The sequence below is a fragment of the Mobula birostris genome, chromosome 29, assembly GCF_030028105.1.
Source record: "Mobula birostris isolate sMobBir1 chromosome 29, sMobBir1.hap1, whole genome shotgun sequence".
NCBI classification, from domain to species: Eukaryota; Metazoa; Chordata; class Chondrichthyes; order Myliobatiformes; family Myliobatidae; genus Mobula; species Mobula birostris.
The window spans coordinates 17,230,000-17,247,915 of NC_092398.1; the positions used below are offsets into that span (position 1 = coordinate 17,230,000).

Sequence of the window (17,916 nt, forward strand, 5' to 3'; positions counted from 1 at the left end):
TCCCACCATTATCTCTAATTAGCCCTACCTTCACTCCTGTCATCCTTCTTTTCTTCACATAATTGAAGAATGCCTTGGGGTTTTCCTTTGCCCTACTCACCAAGGTCTTCACATGCCCCTTCATCCTCTTCTCAGACCCTTCTTAAGCTCCTTTCTTGCTTCCCTGTATTCTTCAATAGACCCATCTGATCCTTGCTTCCTAAACATCATGTATGTTGCCTTCTTCCACCTGAATAGATTTTCCACCTCACTTGTCACCCATGTTTCCAACACCCTACCGTTATTTCTCTTGCTCACCGGGACAAATTTATCCCTAACATCCCGCAAGAGATCTCTGAACATCCACGACATGCCCATAGTACATTTCCCTGCAAAAACATCAACCCAATTCACACCCGCAAGTTCCAGCCGTATAGCCTCATAATTTCCCTTTCCCCAATTAAAAATTTTCCTGTCCTCTCTGATTCTATCCTTTTCCAGGATAATGCTGAAGGCCAGGAAGCGTTGGTCACTGTCCCCGAGATGCTCACCCACTGAGAGATCTGTGACCTAACCTGGTTCATTACCTAGTACTTGATCTAGTATGGCATTCCCCCTGGTCGACCTGTCCACACACTTAACAAACTCTGCCCCATCTAAACCCTTGGAACTAATCAGGTGCCAATCAATATTAGGGAAGTTAAAGTCACCCATGATAACAACCCTGTTATTTTTGCCCCTTTACAAATTCTGCCTCCCAATCTGCTCCTCTGTATCTCTGCTGCTACCACGGGGCCTATAGAATACCCCTAATAGAGTAACTGCTCCCTTCCTGTTCCTGACTTCCACCCATATTTACTCAAAAGAGGATTCTGCTACATTACCCAGCCTTTCTGTAGCTGTAATAGTATCCCTGACCAGTAATGCCACCCCTCCTCCCCATTTTCCGCTCTGGTGCCAGCCAAGTCTCTGTAATGGCCAGTACATCATAATTCCATGTATGTTTCCAAGCTCTCAGTTCATCACCTTTGTTCCAGATGCTTCTTGCATTCAGGTACACACATTTCAGCCCTTCTACCTTACTATGTTTTCAATGAAGCCAGGCCAACGTTGTCCTTTAAGTCCAAGGCTTCATGCGTAGGTAATGCCCTCGTCAGTTTGCTCTGCAGTCGCTCCAATTTAATCACATCTTTTATATAATACCGCAATTATACAAAACTGTGTAGTCTCACCAACGGCTGGAATTTACCTCTCTATCTATGTCTGGCTTCTCCCCGCTACCTTTCCAGTCCTAATGAAGTCTCTCCACCTAAAACGCTGACGCTTCAATCCTCTCCATAAATGCTGCCTCACTTCCTGATGTTCCTCCAATATTTTGTCTGTATCACTCTGGATTTTCAGCATCTGCATATTCGCTTTGCTTTATGGAACAATAAACAAGTTACAGATACTGTATCGTCGCCTATTCTATAGGCATCCGTTAGTCTCATGAGACCATGGTTTTGTGCCCTTGGAAGGTTTCCAGGGCACAGGCCTGGGCAAGGTTGTATGGAAGACCAGCAGTTGACCATGCTGCAAGTCTCCACTCTCCACGCCACCAATGTTGTCAAAGGGAAGGACAGTAGGACCCATACAGCTTGGCACCGGTGTCGTCGCAGAGTAATGTGTGGTTAGATGCCTTGCTCACGGACACACACGCTACCTCAGCCAAGGCTCGAACTAGCGACCTTCAAACCATTAGACGAACGCCTTAACCACCTGGCCACGCACCTATTATGGAGTAAAGTTCGAACAGCGTTTCTGTTGAACGTGGAAATGCTTCTGCTGAAAGAAAGAAGGTTGTTCAACAATACTCATACCTGGTTGGCAGACAACACCAGCATCTTCCTCGTGATTGCAATTGTGGTTTTCCCAGCCGCCGAAGGAACAGGCCGACAGGAAGGATTCTGTCCCGTTACAGGCAACATTGTCCATCAGAATCTTCCCTGTACCTGGCCCGAATTTGCTAGAGGAGTCTGCTGACACGGCAAGACCACACCCCAGCTGACGGCACACAACCCGCGCGTCATCCAAGGACCAGTTATCATCGCAGACCGTTCCCCACGTTCCATTGTAGTTTATTTCCACTCTTCCTGAACAGTAGCCATCTCCGTTCACCAATCGCACCGCAGGCACTGAAATGAAATTCAAACAAACATTAATTTTGCATTTGGTTCCCTCTCTCTACCCACTGTCTCCATCTCCCGTTTCTGCCTTCACCTATCTACCCTACCTCGGTTTTACGCCCCGATCTGTCTCTGTGTCTGTCTATCACGACCGATCTGCCTATTCTTTCTCTCTCTCTCTCTCTCTCTCTATACACACACCCGCCACCCCACCACCTCGCTCACTCCCTCTCTCTATCTCTCTACCTCTGTCTTTATCTCTCTCCCTCTGGTTGTGTGTGTGTGTGTGTGTGTGTGTGTGTGTGGGCGCGCATTGCGGGGGTGGGGTTGCATCCCTGAGATAGCTAGATAGAAGGAAGTTGAGATAGAAAGATAGGTTCCCACTAATTATTAAACACTGCCAATGGCGTGCATCTGGAGATGGCGCTGACAAGCAAGCCGAGCTTCTGGCATTGATATGTGTTCCAGCTACAAAACCCGATAGAAAAGTTTCTACCAAAAGGAGAAGGGGTCTAGGCGAGTTACTTGCAATATGAAACCAGTTGCTTCGGACAGATGAGCTGGTCAACTGTAGTTTGCAGCTCACCTTGGAGACTAAATCTCCCTTAATATCAACATGCTCCAGAAGATCAACCTCACTCACATTGTCCTCACCATCATCAAGTTTCCTCTCATTTGTTGAATACCGAAGAGAAGTATTCATTGAGGACCTTGCTCACTTCCACAGCCTCCAGGCACACCTTCCCACCTTTATCTCCAATCAGCCCTACCTTCACTCCTGTCATCCTTCTTTTCTTCACATAATTGAAGAATGCCGTGGGGATTCCTTTGCCCTACTCACCAAGGTCTTCACATGCCCCCTTCATGCTCTTCTCAGACCCTTCTTAAGCTCCCTTCTTGCTTCCCTGTATTCCTCAATAGACCCATCTGATCCTTGCTTCCTAAACATCATGTATGTTGCCTTCTTCCACCTGAATAGATTTTCCACCTCACTTGTCACCCATGTTTCCAACACCCTACCGTTATTTATCTTGCTCACAGGGACAAATTTATCCCTAACATCACGCAAGACATCTCTAAACATCCACCACATGTCCATAGTACACTTCCCTGCAAAAACATCATCCCAATTCACACCCGCAAGTTCTAGCCGTATAGCCTCATAATTTCCCTTTCCTCAATTAAAAATTTCCTGTCCTCTCTGATTCTATCCTTTTCCATGATAACGCTGAAGGCCAGGGAGCGTTGGTCACTGTCCCCAACATTCTCACCCACTGAGAGATCTGTGACCTGACCCGGTTCATTACCTAGTACTTGATCTAGTATGGCATTCCCCCTGGTTGGCCTGTCCACACACTTAACAAACTCTGCCCCATCTAAACCCTTGGAACTAATCAGGTGCCAATCAATATTAGGGAAGTTAAAGTCACCCATGATAACAACGCTGTTAGTTTTCCCCCTTTACAAATTCTGCCTCCCAATCTGCTCCTCTGTATCCCTGCTGCTACCACGGGGCCTATAGAATACCCCCAATAGAGTAACTGCTCCCTTCCTGTTCCTGACTTCCACCCATATTGACTCAAAAGAGGATTCTGCTACATTACCCACCCTTTCTGTAGCTGTAATAGTATCCCTGACCAGTAATGCCACCCTCCTCCCCATTTTCCACCCTCTCTATCCCTTTTAAAGCACTGATATCCAGTAATATTGAGAATCCATTCCTGCCCTGGTGCCAGCCAAGTCTCTGTAATGGCCAGTACTTCATAATTCCATGTATGTTTCCAAGCTCTCAGTTCATCACCTTTGTTCCAGATGCTTCTTGCATTGAGGTACACACATTTCAGCCCTTCTACCTTACTATCTTTTCAATGAAGCCAGGCCAACGTTGTCCTTTAAGTCCAAGGCTTCATGCCTAGGTAATGCCCTCGTCAGTTTGCTCTGCAGTCGCTCCAATTTAATCACATCTTTTATATAATACCGCAATTATACAAAACTGTGTAGTCTCACCAACGGCTGGAATTTACCTCTCTATCTATGTCTGGCTTCTCCCCGCTAACTTTCCAGTCCTAATGAAGTCTCTCCACATAAAACGCTGACGCTTCAATCCTCTCCATAAATGCTGACTTACTTCCTGATGTTCCTCCAATATTTCGTATGTATCACTCCGGATTTTCAGCATCTGCATATTCGCTTTGCTTTATGGAACAATAAACAAGTTACAGATACTGTATCGTCGCCTATTCTATAGGGATCCGTTAGTCTCATGAGACCATGGTTTTGTGCCCTTGGAAGGTTTCCAGTGCGCAGGCCTGGGCAAGGTTGTATGGAAGACCAGCAGTTGACCATGCTGCAAGTCTCCGCTCTCCACGCCACCGATGTTGTCAAAGGGAAGGACATTAGGACCCATACAGCTTGGCACCGGTGTCGTCGCAGAGTAATGTGTGGTTAGATGCCTTGCTCATGGACACACACGCTACCTCAGCCAAGGCTCGAACTAGCGACCTTCAAATCATTAGACGAACGCCTTAACCACCTGGCCACGCACCTATTATGGAGTAAAGTTCGAACAGCGTTTCTGTTGAACGTGGAAATGCTTCTGCTGAAGGAAAGAAGGTTGTTCAACAATACTCATACCTGGTTGGCAGACAACACCAGCATCTTCCTCGTGATTGCAATTGTGCTTTTCCCAGCCACCGAAGGAACAGGCTGACAGGAAGGATTCTGTCCCGCTACAGGCAACGTTGTCCATGAGAATCTTCCCTGTACCTGGCCCGAATTTGCTAGAGGAGTCTGCTGACACGGCAAGACCACACCCCAGCTGACGGCACACAACCCGCGCGTCATCCAAGGACCAGTCATCATCGCAGACCGTTCCCCACGTTCCATTGTAGTTTATTTCCACTCTTCCTGAACAGTAGCCACTTCCGTTCACCAATCGCACCGCAGGCACTGAAATGAAATTCAAACAAATATTAATTTTGTATTTGGTTCCCTCTCTCTACCCACTCTCTCCATCTCCCGTTTTTGCTTTCACCTATCTACCCTACCTCGGTTTTACGCCCCTATCTGTCTCTGTGTCTGTCTATCAGCACCGATCTGCCTATTCTTTCTCTCTCTCTCTCTCTCCACCCAAACCCCTCCCCCCACGTCGCTCACTCCCTCTCTCTATCTCTCTACCTCTGTCTTTTTCTCTCTCCCTCTGGTTGTGTGTGTGTGTGTTGTGGGGGTGGGGTTGATTCCGTGAGATACGTAGACAGAAGAAAGTTGAGATAGAAAGATAAGTTCCGGCTAATTATTAAACACTGCCAATGGCGTGCATCTGGAGATGGCGCTGACAAGCAAGCTGAGCTTCTGGCATTGATATGTGTTCTAGCTACAACACCCGACAGAACAGTTTCTACCGAAAGGACAAGGGGTCTAGGCGAGTTACTTGCGATATAAAACCAGTTGCTTCGGACGGATGAGCTGGTCAACTGTGGTTGGCAGCTCACCTTGGAGACAAAAACACCCTTAATATCAACATGCTCCAGAACATCAACCTCACTCACATTGTCCTCACCATCATCAAGTTCCCTCTCATTTGGTGAATACCGAAGAGAAGTATTCATTGAGGACCTTGCTCACTTCCACAGCCTCCAGGCACACCTTCCCACCTTTATCTCTAATCAGTCCTACCTTCACTCCTGTCATCCTTTTTTTCTTCACATAATTGAACAATGCCTTGGGGTTTTCTTTTGCCCTACTCACCAAGGCCTTCTCATGCCCCCTTCATGCTCTTCTCAGACCCTTCTTAAGCTCCTTTCTTGCTTCCCTATATTCCTCAACAGACCCATCTGATCCTTGCTTCCTAAACATCATGTATGCTGCCTTCTTCCAGCTGACGAGATTTTCCACCTAACTTGTCACCCATGGTTCCTTCACCCTACCGTTCTTTATCTTGCTCATCGGGACAAATTTATCCCTAACATCCCGCAAGAGATCTCTAAACATCGACCACATGTCCATAGCATATTTCCCTGCAAAAACATCATCCCAATTCACACCCGCAAGTTCTAGCTTTATAGCCTCATAATTTGCCTTTCCCAAATTAAAAATTATCCTGTTCTCTCTGATTCTATCCTTTTCCATGATAATGCTGAAGGCCAGGGAGCGTTGGTCACTGTCCCCCAGATGCTCACCCAGTGAGAGATCTGTGACCTGACCCGATTCATTACCTAGTACTTGATCTAGTATGGCATTCCCCCTGGTCGGCCTGTCCACACACTTAACAAACTCTGCCCCATCTAAACCCTTGGAACTAATCAGGATGCAATCAAAATTACCGAAGTTAAAGTCACCCATGATAACAACCCTGTTATTTTTTCACCTTTCCAACACCTGCCTCCCAATCTGCTCTTCTGTTTCCCTGCTGCTACCAGGGGGCCTATAGAATAGCCCCAATAGAGTAACTCTCCCTTCCTGTTCCTGTCTTCCACCCATATTGACTCAAAAGAGGATTCTGCTACATTACCCAGCCTTTCTGTAGCTGTAATAGTATCCCTGACCAGTAATGCCACCCCTCCTCCCTATTTTCCGCCCTCTCTACCCCTTTTAAAGCACTGATATACAGTAATATTGAGAATCCATTCCTGCCCTGGTGCCAGCCAAGTCTCTGTAATGGCCAGTACATCATAATTCCATGTATGTTTCCAAGCTCTCAGTTCATCACCTTTGTTCCAGATGCTTCTTGCATTGAGGTACACACATTTCAGCCCTTCTACCTTACTGCCTTTCCAATGAAGCCAGGCCAACGTTGTCCTTCAAGTCCAAGGCTTCATGCCTAGGTAATGCCATCGTCAGTTTCCTCTGAAGTCGCTCCAATTTAATCACATCTTTTATATATAATACCGCAATTATACAAAACTGTGTAGTCTCACTAACGGCTAGAATTTACCTCTATATCTATGTCTGGCTTCTCCCCGCTACCTTTCCAGTTCCAATGAAGTCTCTCCACCTAAAACGCTGACGCTTCAATCCTCTCCATAAATGCTTCCTTACTTCCTGATGTTCCTCTAATATTTTGTATGTATCACTCTGGATTTTCAGCATCTGCATATTAGATTTGGTTTATGGAACAATAAACAAGTTATATATACTATATCGTCGCCTATTCTATAGGCATCCGTTAGTCTCATGAGACCATGGTTTTGTGCCTTTGGAAGGTTTCCCGGGCACAGGCCTGGGCAAGGTTGTATGGAAGACCAGCAGTTGACCATGCTGCAAGTCTCCGCTCTCCACGCCACCGATGTTGTCAAAGGGAAGGACAGTAGGACCCATACAGCTTGGCACCGGTGTCGTCGCAGAGTTATGTGTGGTTAGATGCCTTGCTCATGGACACACACGCTACCTCAGCCAAGGCTCGACCTAGCGACCTTCAAATCATTAGACGAACACCTTAACCACCTGGCCACGCACCTATTATGGAGTAAAGTTCGAACAGCGTTTCTGTTGAACGTGGAAATGCTTCTGCTGAAGGAAAGAAGGTTGTTCAACAATACTCATACCTGGTTGGCAGACAACACCAGCATCTTCCTCGTGATTGCAATTGTGGTTTTCCCAGCCACCGAAGGAACAGGCTGACAGGAAGGATTCTGTCCCGCTACAGGCAACGTTGTCCATCAGAATCTTCCCTGTACCTGGCCCGAATTTGCTAGAGGAGTCTGTTGACACGGCAAGACCACACCCCAGTTGACGGCACACAACCCGCGCGTCATCCAAGGACCAGTCATCATCGCAGACCGTTCCCCACGTTCCATTGTAGTTTATTTCCACTCTTCCTGAACAGTAGCCATCTCCGTTCACCAATCGCACCGCAGGCACTGAAATGAAATTCAAACAAACATTAATTTTGCATTTGGTTCCCTCTCTCTGCCCACTCTCTCCAGCTCCCTTTCTGCCTTCACCTATCTACCCTACCTCGGTTTTACGCCCCTATCTGTCTCTCTGTCTGTCTATCACCACCGATCTGCCTTTTCTTTCTCTCTCTCTCTCTCTCCACCCGAACCCCGCCCCTCACGTCGCTCACTCCCTCTATCTCTCTACCTCTGTCTTTTTCTCTCTCCTTCTGGTTGTGTGTGTGTGTGTGTGTGTGTGTGTGTGTGTGTGTGTGTTGCGGGGTTGGGGTTGATTCCGTGAGATAGGAAGATATAGGAAAGTTGAGGTAGAAAGATTAGTTTCCGCTAATTATTAAACACTGCCAATGGCGTGCATCTGGAGATGGCGCTGACAAGCAAGCCGAGCTTCTGGCATTGATATGTGTTTTAGCTACAACACCCGACAGAACAGTTTCTACCGAAAGGAGAAGGGGTCTCGGCGAGTTACTTGCGATATAAAACCAGTTGCTTCGGACAGATGAGCTGGTCAACTGTGGTTGGCAGCTCACCTTGGTGAATAAAACTCCCTTAATATCAACATGCTCCAGAACATCAACCTCACTCACATTGTCCTCACCATCATCAAGTTCCCTCTCATTTGTTGAATACCGAAGAGAAGTATTCATTGAGGACCTTGCTCACTTCCACAGCCTCCAGGTACACCTTCCCACCTTTATCTCTTATCAGTCCTACCTTCACTCCTGTCATCCTTTTTTTCTTCACATAATTGAAGAATGCCCTGGGGTTTTCTTTTGCCCTACTCACCAAGGTCTTCTCATGCCCCATTCATGCTCTTCTCAGACCCTTCTTAAGCTCCTTTCTTGCTTCCCGATATGCCTCAATAGACCCATCTGATCCTTGCTTCCTAAACATCATGTATGCTGCCTTCTTCCACCTGACTAGATTTTCCACCTCACTTGTCACCCATGGTTCCTTCACCCTACCGTTCTTTATCTTGCTCACCGGGACAAGTTTATCCCTAACATCCCGCAAGAGATCTCTAAACATCGACCATATCTCCATAGTATATTTCCCTGCAAAAACATCATCCCAATTCACACCCGCAAGTTCTAGCCTTATAGCCTCATAATTTGCCTTTCCCCAATTAAAAATTATCCTGTTCTCTCTGATTCTATCCTTTTCCATAATAATGCTGAAGGCCAGGGAGTGTTGGTCACTGTCCCCCAGATGCTCACCCACTGAGAGATTTGTGACCTGACCCGGTTCATTACCTAGCACTTGATCTAGTATGGCATTCCCCCTCGTCGGCCTGTCCACAAAATTAATAAACTCTGCCCCATCTAAACCCTTGGAACTAATCGGGTTGCAATCAATATTAGGGAAGTTAAAGTCACCCATGATAACAACCCTGTTATTTTTGCACCTTTCCAAAACCTGCCTCCCAATCTGCTCCTCTGTATCCCTGCTGCTACCAGGGGGCCTATAGAATCCCCCAATAGAGTAACTGCTCCCTTCCTGTTCCTGTCTTCCACCCATATTGACTGAAAAGAGGATTCTGCTACATTACCCAGCCTTTCTGTAGCTGTAATAGTATCCCTGACCAGTAATGCCACCCCTCCTCCCCATTTTCTGCCTTCTCTATCCTTTTTAAAGCACTGAAATCCAGTAATATTGAGAATCCATTCCTGCCCTGGTGCCAGCCAAGTCTCTGTAATAGCCAGTACATCATAATTGCATGTATTTATTCAAGCTCTCAGTTCATCACCTTTGTTCCAGATGCTTCTTGCATAGAGTTACACACATTTGAGCCCTGCTACCTTACTGTCTTTCCAATGAAGCCAGGCCAACGTTGTCCTTCAAGTCCAAGGCTTCATGCCTAGGTAATGCCCTGTCAGTTTCCTCTGAAGTCGCTCCAATTTAATCACATTTTTTATATATATTACCGCAATTATACAAAACTGTGTAGTCTCACCAATGGCTAGAATTTACCTCTATATCTATGGCCGACTTCTCCCCGCTTCCTTTCCAGTTCCAATGAAGTCTCTCCACCTAAAAGGCTGACGCTTCAATCCTCTCCATAAATGCTGCCTTACTTCCTGATGTTCCTCCAATATTTTGTATGTATCACTCTGGATTTTCAGCATCTGCATATTAGCTTTGGTTTATGGAACAATGAACAAGTTGTATATACTATATCGTCGCCTATTCTATAGGCATCCGTTAGTCTCATGAGACCATGGTTTTGTGCCCTTGGAAGGTTTCCAGGGCACAGGCCTGGTCAAGGTTGTATGGAAGACCAGCAGTTGACCATGCTGCAAGTCTCCACTCTCCACGCCACCGATGTTGTCAAAGGGAAGGACAGTAGGACCCATACAGCTTGGCACCGGTGTCGTCGCAGAGTTATGTGTGGTTAGGTGCCTTGCTCACGGACACACACGCTACCTCAGCCAAGGTTCGAACTAGCGACCTTCAAACCATTAGACGAACACCTTAACCACCTGGCCACGCACCTATTATGGAGTAAAGTTCGAACAGCGTTTCTGTTGAACGTGGAAATGCTTCTGCTGAAAGAAAGAAGGTTGTTCAACAATACTCATACCTGGTTGGCAGACAACACCAGCATCTTCCTCGTGATTGCAATTGTGGTTTTCCCAGCCGCCGAAGGAACAGGCCGACAGGAAGGATTCTGTCCCGCTACAGGCAACGTTGTCCATGAGAATCTTCCCTGTACCTGGCCCGAATTTGCTAGAGGAGTCTGCTGACACGGCAAGACCACACCCCAGCTGACGGCACACAACCCGCGCGTCATCCAAGGACCAGTTATCATCGCAGACCGTTCCCCACACTCCATTGTAGTTTATTTCCACTCTTCCTGAACAGTAGCCATCTGCGTTCACCAATCGCACCGCAGGCACTGAAATGAAATTCAAACAAACATTAATTTTGCATTTAGTTCCCTCTGTCTGCCCACTCTCTCCAGCTCCCTTTCTGCCTTCACCTATCTACCCTACCTCGGTTTTACGCCCCGATCTGTCTCTATGTCTGTCTATCACGACCGATCTGCCTATTCTTTCTCTCTCTCTCTCTCCACCCAAACTCCTCCACCACGTCGCTCACTCCCTCTCTCTATCTCTCTACCTCTGTCTTTATCTCTCTCCCTCTGGTTGTGTGTGTGTGTGTGTGTGTGTGTGTGTGTGTGTGTGTGTGTGTGTGTGTGTGTTGCGGGGGTGGGGTTGCATCCGTGAGATATGTAGATAGAAAGATAAGTTCCCGCTAATTATTAAACACTGCCAATGGCGTGCATCTGGAGATGGCGCTGACAAGCAAGCCGAGCTTCTGGCATTGATATGTGTTCTAGCTGCAACACCCAATAGAACAGTTTCTACCAAAAGGAGAAGAGGTCTCGGCGAGTTACTTGCGATATAAAACCAGTTGCTTCGGACAGATGAGCTGGTCAACTGTGGTTGGCAGCTCACCATGGAGACTAAAACTCCCTTAATATCAACATGCTCCAGAACATCAACCTCACTCACGTTGTCCTCACCATCATCAAGATCCCTCTCATTTGTTGAATACCGAAGAGAAGTATTCATTGAGGACCTTGCTCATTTCCACAGCCTCCAGGCACATCTTCCCACCTTTATCTCTAATCAGCCCTACCTTCACTCCTGTCGTCCTTTTTTTCTTCACATAATTGAACAATGCCTTGGGGTTTTCTTTTGCCCTACTCACCAAGGCCTTCTCATGCCCCCTTCCTGCTCTTCTCAGACCCCTCTTAAGCACCTTTCTTGCTTCCCTGTATTCCTCAATAGACCCACCTGATCCTTGCTTCCTAAACATCATGTATGTTGCCTTCTTCTGTCAGTCTGTCACCTGAGTAGATTTTCCACCTCACTTGTCACCCATGGTTCCTTCACCCTACCGTCCTTTATCTTGCTCACCGTGACAAATTTCTCCCTAACATCCCACAAGAGATCTCTAGACTTCGACCACATGTCCATAGTATATTTCCCTGCAAAAACATCATCCCAATTCACACCCGCAAGTTCTAGCCTTATAGCCTCATAATTTGCCTTTCCCCAATTAAAAATTATCCTGTTCTCTCTGATTCTATCCTTTTCCATGATAATGCTGAAGGCCAGGGAGCGTTGGTCACTGTCCCCCAGCTGCTCACCCACTGAGAGATCTGTGACCTGACCCGGTTCATTACTTAGTACTTGATCTAGTATGGCATTCCCCCTCGTCGGCCTGTCCACACACTTAACAAACTCTGCCCCATCTAAACCCTTGGAACTAATCAGGTGGCAATCAATATTAGGGAAGTTAAAGTCACCCATGGTAACAACCCTGTTATTTTTGCACCTTTCCAAAACCTGCCTCCCAATCTGCTACTCTGTATCTCTGCTGCTACCAGGGGGCCTATACAATACCCCCAATAGAGTAAATGCTCCCTTCCTGTTCCTTTCTTTCATCCATATTGACTCAAAAGAGGATTCTGCTACATTACCCACCCTTTCTGTAGCTGTAATAGTATCCCTGATCAGTAATGCCACCCCTCCTCCCTATTTTCCACCCTCTCTATCCCGTTTAAAGCACTGAAATCCAGTAATATTGAGAATCCATTCCTGCCCTGGTGCCAGCCAAGTCTCTGTAATGGCCAGTACATCATAATTCCATGTATGTATCCAAGCTCTGAGTTCATCACCTTTCTTCCAGATGCTTCTTGCATTGAGGTACACACATTTCAGCCCTGCTACCTTACTGTCTTTACAATGAAGCCAGGCCAACATTGTCCTTCAAGTCCAAGGCTTCATGCCTAGGTAATGCCCTAGTCAGTTTGCTCTGAAGTCGCTCCAATTTAATCACATCTTTTATATAATACCGCAATTATACAAAACTGTGTAGTCTCACCAACGGCTAGAATTTACCTCTCTATCTATGTCTGGCTTCTCCCCACTACCTTTCCAGTTCCAATGAAGTCTCTCCACCTAAAACGCTGACGCTTCAATCCTCTCCATAAATGCTGCCTCACTTCCTGATGTTCCTCCAATATTTTGCATGTATCACTCTGGATTTTCAGCATCTGCATATTCGCTTTGGTTTATGGAACAATAAACAAGTTATATATACTATATCATCACCTATTCTATAGGGATCCGTTAGTCTCATGAGACCATGGTTTTGTGCCCTTGGAAGGTTTCCAGGGCGCAGGCCTGGGCAAGGTTGTATGGAAGACCAGCAGTTGACCATGCTGCAAGTCTCCGCTCTCCACGCCACCGATGTTGTCAAAGGGAAGGACATTAGGACCCATACAGCTTGGCACCGGTGTCGTCGCAGAGTAATGTGTGGTTAGATGCCTTGCTCACGGACACACACGCTACCTCGGCCAAGGCTCGAACTAGCGACCTTCAAACCATTAGACGAACACCTTAACCACCTGGCCACGCACCTATTATGGAGTAAAGTTCGAACAGCGTTTCTGTTGAACGTGGAAATGCTTCTGCTGAAAGAAAGAAGGTTGTTCAACAATACTCATACCTGGTTGGCAGACAACACCAGCATCTTCCTCGTGATTGCAATTGTGGTTTTCCCAGCCGCCGAAGGAACAGGCTGACAGGAAGGATTCTGTCCCGCTACAGGCAACGTTGTCCATCAGAATCTTCCCTGTACCTGGCCCGAATTTGCTAGAGGAGTCTGCTGACACGGCAAGACCACACCCCAGCTGACGGCACACAACCCGCGCGTCATCCAAGGACCAGTTATCATCGCAGACCGTTCCCCACGTTCCATTGTAGTTTATTTCCACTCTTCCTGAACAGTAGCCATCTCCGTTCACCAATCGCACCGCAGGCACTGAAATGAAATTCAAACAAACATTAATTTTGCATTTGGTTCCCTCTCTCTACTCACTGTCTCCATCTCCCGTTTCTGCCTTCACCTATATACCCTAACTCGGTTTTACGCCCCGATCTGTCTCTGTGTCTGTCTATCACGACCGATCTGCCTATTCTTTCTCTCTCTCTCTCTCTCTCTCTCTCTCTCTCTCTCTCTCTCTCTCTCTCTCTATACAAACACCCGCCACCCCACCACCTCGCTCACTCCCTCTCTCTATCTCTCTACCTCTGTCTTTATCTCTCTCCCTCTGGTTGTGTGTGTGTGTGTGTGTGTGTGTGTGTGTGTGTGTGTGTGTGTGTTGCAGGGGTGGGGTTGCATCCGTGAGATAGCTAGATAAAAGGGAAGTTGAGATAGAAAGATAAGTTCCCGCTAATTATTAAACACTGCCAATGGCGTGCATCTGGAGATGGCGCTGACAAGCAAGCCGAGCTTCTGGCATTGATATGTGTTCCAGCTACAAAACCCGATAGAACAGTTTCTACCAAAAGGAGAAGGGGTCTAGGCGAGTTACTTGCGATATGAAACCAGTTGCTTCGGACAGATGAGCTGGTCAGCTGTAGTTTGCAGCTCACCTTGGAGACTACATCTCCCTTAATATCAACAAGCTCCAGAACATCAACCTCACTCACATTGTCCTCACCATCATCAAGTTGCCTCTCATTTATTGAATACCAAAGAGAAGTATTCATTCAGGACCTTGCTCACTTCCACAGCCTCCAGGCACACCTTCCCACCATTATCTCTAATTAGCCCTACCTTCACTCCTGTCATCCTTCTTTTCTTCACATAATTGAAGAATGCCTTGGGGTTTTCCTTTGCCCTACTCACCAAGGTCTTCACATGCCCCTTCATCCTCTTCTCAGACCCTTCTTAAGCTCCTTTCTTGCTTCCCTGTATTCTTCAATAGACCCATCTGATCCTTGCTTCCTAAACATCATGTATGTTGCCTTCTTCCACCTGAATAGATTTTCCACCTCACTTGTCACCCATGTTTCCAACACCCTACCGTTATTTCTCTTGCTCACCGGGACAAATTTATCCCTAACATCCCGCAAGAGATCTCTAAACATCCACGACATGTCCATAGTACATTTCCCTGCAAAAACATCAACCCAATTCACACCCGCAAGTTCCAGCCGTATAGCCTCATAATTTCCCTTTCCCCAATTAAAAATTTTCCTGTCCTCTCTGATTCTATCCTTTTCCAGGATAATGCTGAAGGCCAGGAAGCGTTGGTCACTGTCCCCGAGATGCTCACCCACTGAGAGATCTGTGACCTAACCTGGTTCATTACCTAGTACTTGATCTAGTATGGCATTCCCCCTGGTCGACCTGTCCACACACTTAACAAACTCTGCCCCATCTAAACCCTTGGAACTAATCAGGTGCCAATCAATATTAGGGAAGTTAAAGTCACCCATGATAACAACCCTGTTATTTTTGCCCCTTTACAAATTCTGCCTCCCAATCTGCTCCTCTGTATCTCTGCTGCTACCACGGGGCCTATAGAATACCCCTAATAGAGTAACTGCTCCCTTCCTGTTCCTGACTTCCACCCATATTTACTCAAAAGAGGATTCTGCTACATTACCCAGCCTTTCTGTAGCTGTAATAGTATCCCTGACCAGTAATGCCACCCCTCCTCCCCATTTTCCGCTCTGGTGCCAGCCAAGTCTCTGTAATGGCCAGTACATCATAATTCCATGTATGTTTCCAAGCTCTCAGTTCATCACCTTTGTTCCAGATGCTTCTTGCATTCAGGTACACACATTTCAGCCCTTCTGCCTTACTATGTTTTCAATGAAGCCAGGCCAACGTTGTCCTTTAAGTCCAAGGCTTCATGCGTAGGTAATGCCCTCGTCAGTTTGCTCTGCAGTCGCTCCAATTTAATCACATCTTTTATATAATACCGCAATTATACAAAACTGTGTAGTCTCACCAACGGCTGGAATTTACCTCTCTATCTATGTCTGGCTTCTCCCCGCTACCTTTCCAGTTCCAATGAAGTCTCTCCACCTAAAACGCTGATGCTTCAATCCTCTCCATAAATGCTGCCTTACTTCCTGATGTTCCTCCAATATTTTGTCTGTATCACTCTGGATTTTCAGCATCTGCATATTCGCTTTGCTTTATGGAACAATAAACAAGTTACAGATACTGTATCGTCGCCTATTCTATAGGGATCCGTTAGTCTCATGAGACCATGGTTTTGTGCCCTTGGTAGGTTTCCAGGGCACAGGCCTGGGCAAGGTTGTATGGAAGACCAGCAGTTGACCATGCTGCAAGTCTCCGCTCTCCACGCCACCGATGTTGTCAAAGGGAAGGACAGTAGGACCCATACAGCTTGGCACCGGTGTCGTCGCAGAGTAATGTGTGGTTAGGTGCCTTGCTCATGGACACACACGCTACCTCAGCCAAGACTCGAACTACCGACCTTCAAACCATTAGACGAACGCCTTAACCACCTGGCCACGCACCTATTATGGAGTAAAGTTCGAACAGCGTTTCTGTTGAACGTGGAAATGCTTCTGCTGAAGGAAAGAAGGTTGTTCAACAATACTCATACCTGGTTGGCAGACAACACCAGCATCTTCCTCGTGTTTGCAATTGTGGTTTTCCCAGCCGCCGAAGGAACAGGCCGACAGGAAGGATTCTGTCCCGCTACAGGCAACGTTGTCCATCAGAATCTTCCCTGTACCTGGCCCGAATTTGCTAGAGGAGTCTGCTGACACGGCAAGACCACACCCCAGCTGACGGCACACAACCCGCGCGTCATCCAAGGACCAGTTATCATCGCAGACCGTTCCCCACGTTCCATTGTAGTTTATTTCCACTCTTCCTGAACAGTAGCCATCTCCGTTCACCAATCGCACCGCAGGCACTGAAATGAAATTCAAACAAACATTAATTTTGCATTTGGTTCCCTCTCTCTACCCACTGTCTCCATCTCCCGTTTCTGCCTTCACCTATCTACCCTACCTCGGTTTTACACCCCTATCTGTCTCTGTGTCTGTCTATCACGACCAATCTGCCTATTCTTTCTCTCTCTCTCTCTCTCTCTATACACACACCCGCCACCCCACCACCTCGCTCACTCCCTCTCTCTATCTCTCTACCTCTGTCTTTATCTCTCTCCCTCTGGTTGTGTGTGTGTGTGTGTGTGTGTGTGTGTGTGTGTGTGGGCGCGCATTCCGGGGGTGGGGTTGCATCCCTGAGATAGCTAGATAAAAGAGAAGTTGAGATAGAAAGATAAGTTCCCGCTAATTATTAAACACTGCCAATGGCGTGCATCTGGAGATGGCGCTGACAAGCAAGCCGAGCTTCTGGCATTGATATGTGTTCCAGCTACAAAACCCGATAGAAAAGTTTCTACCGAAATGAGAAGGGGTCTAGGCGAGTTACTTGCGATATGAAACCAGTTGCTTCGGACAGATGAGCTGGTCAACTGTAGTTTGCAGCTCACCTTGGAGACTAAATCTCCCTTAATATCAACATGCTCCAGAACATCAACCTCACTCACATTGTCCTAACCATCATCAAGTTTCCTCTCATTTGTTGAATATCGAAGAGAAGTATTCATTGAGGACCTTGCTCACTTCCACAGCCTCCAGGCACACCTTCCCACCTTTATCTCTAATCAGCCCTACCTTCACTCCTGTCATCCTTCTTTTCTCCACATAATTGAAGAATGCCGTGTGGTTTCCTTTGCCCTACTCACCAAGGCCTTCTCATGCCCCCTTCATGCTCTTCTCAGACCCTTCTTAAGCTCCTTTCTTGCTTCCCTGTATTCCTCAATAGACCCATCTGATCCTTGCTTCCTAAACATCATGTATGTTGCCTTCTTCCACCTGAATAGATTTTCCACCTCACTTGTCACCCATGTTTCCAACACCCTACCGTTATTTATCTTGCTCACAGGGACAAATTTATCCCTAACATCACGCAAGACATCTCTAAACATCCACCACATGTCCATAGTACACTTCCCTGCAAAAACATCATCC

The 17,916-nt window shown here is 46.9% G+C and overlaps 1 protein-coding gene across 1 annotated transcript in view; it reads right to left on the reverse strand.

The window, feature by feature from the left end:
* Positions 1-17,916, reverse strand: part of LOC140189903 (scavenger receptor cysteine-rich domain-containing protein DMBT1-like) — a 48,699-nt gene that overhangs the window by 10,381 nt on the left and 20,402 nt on the right. The window contains exons 8-13 of the mRNA XM_072246243.1: positions 16,479-16,793; positions 13,556-13,870; positions 10,617-10,931; positions 7,688-8,086; positions 4,779-5,093; positions 1,839-2,195 (exon numbers count right to left, since the gene is read on the reverse strand). Of these exons, the coding sequence (XP_072102344.1) occupies positions 1,839-2,195; positions 4,779-5,093; positions 7,688-8,086; positions 10,617-10,931; positions 13,556-13,870; positions 16,479-16,793 (2,016 nt within the window). The remainder of the gene's footprint in view (positions 1-1,838; positions 2,196-4,778; positions 5,094-7,687; positions 8,087-10,616; positions 10,932-13,555; positions 13,871-16,478; positions 16,794-17,916) is intronic.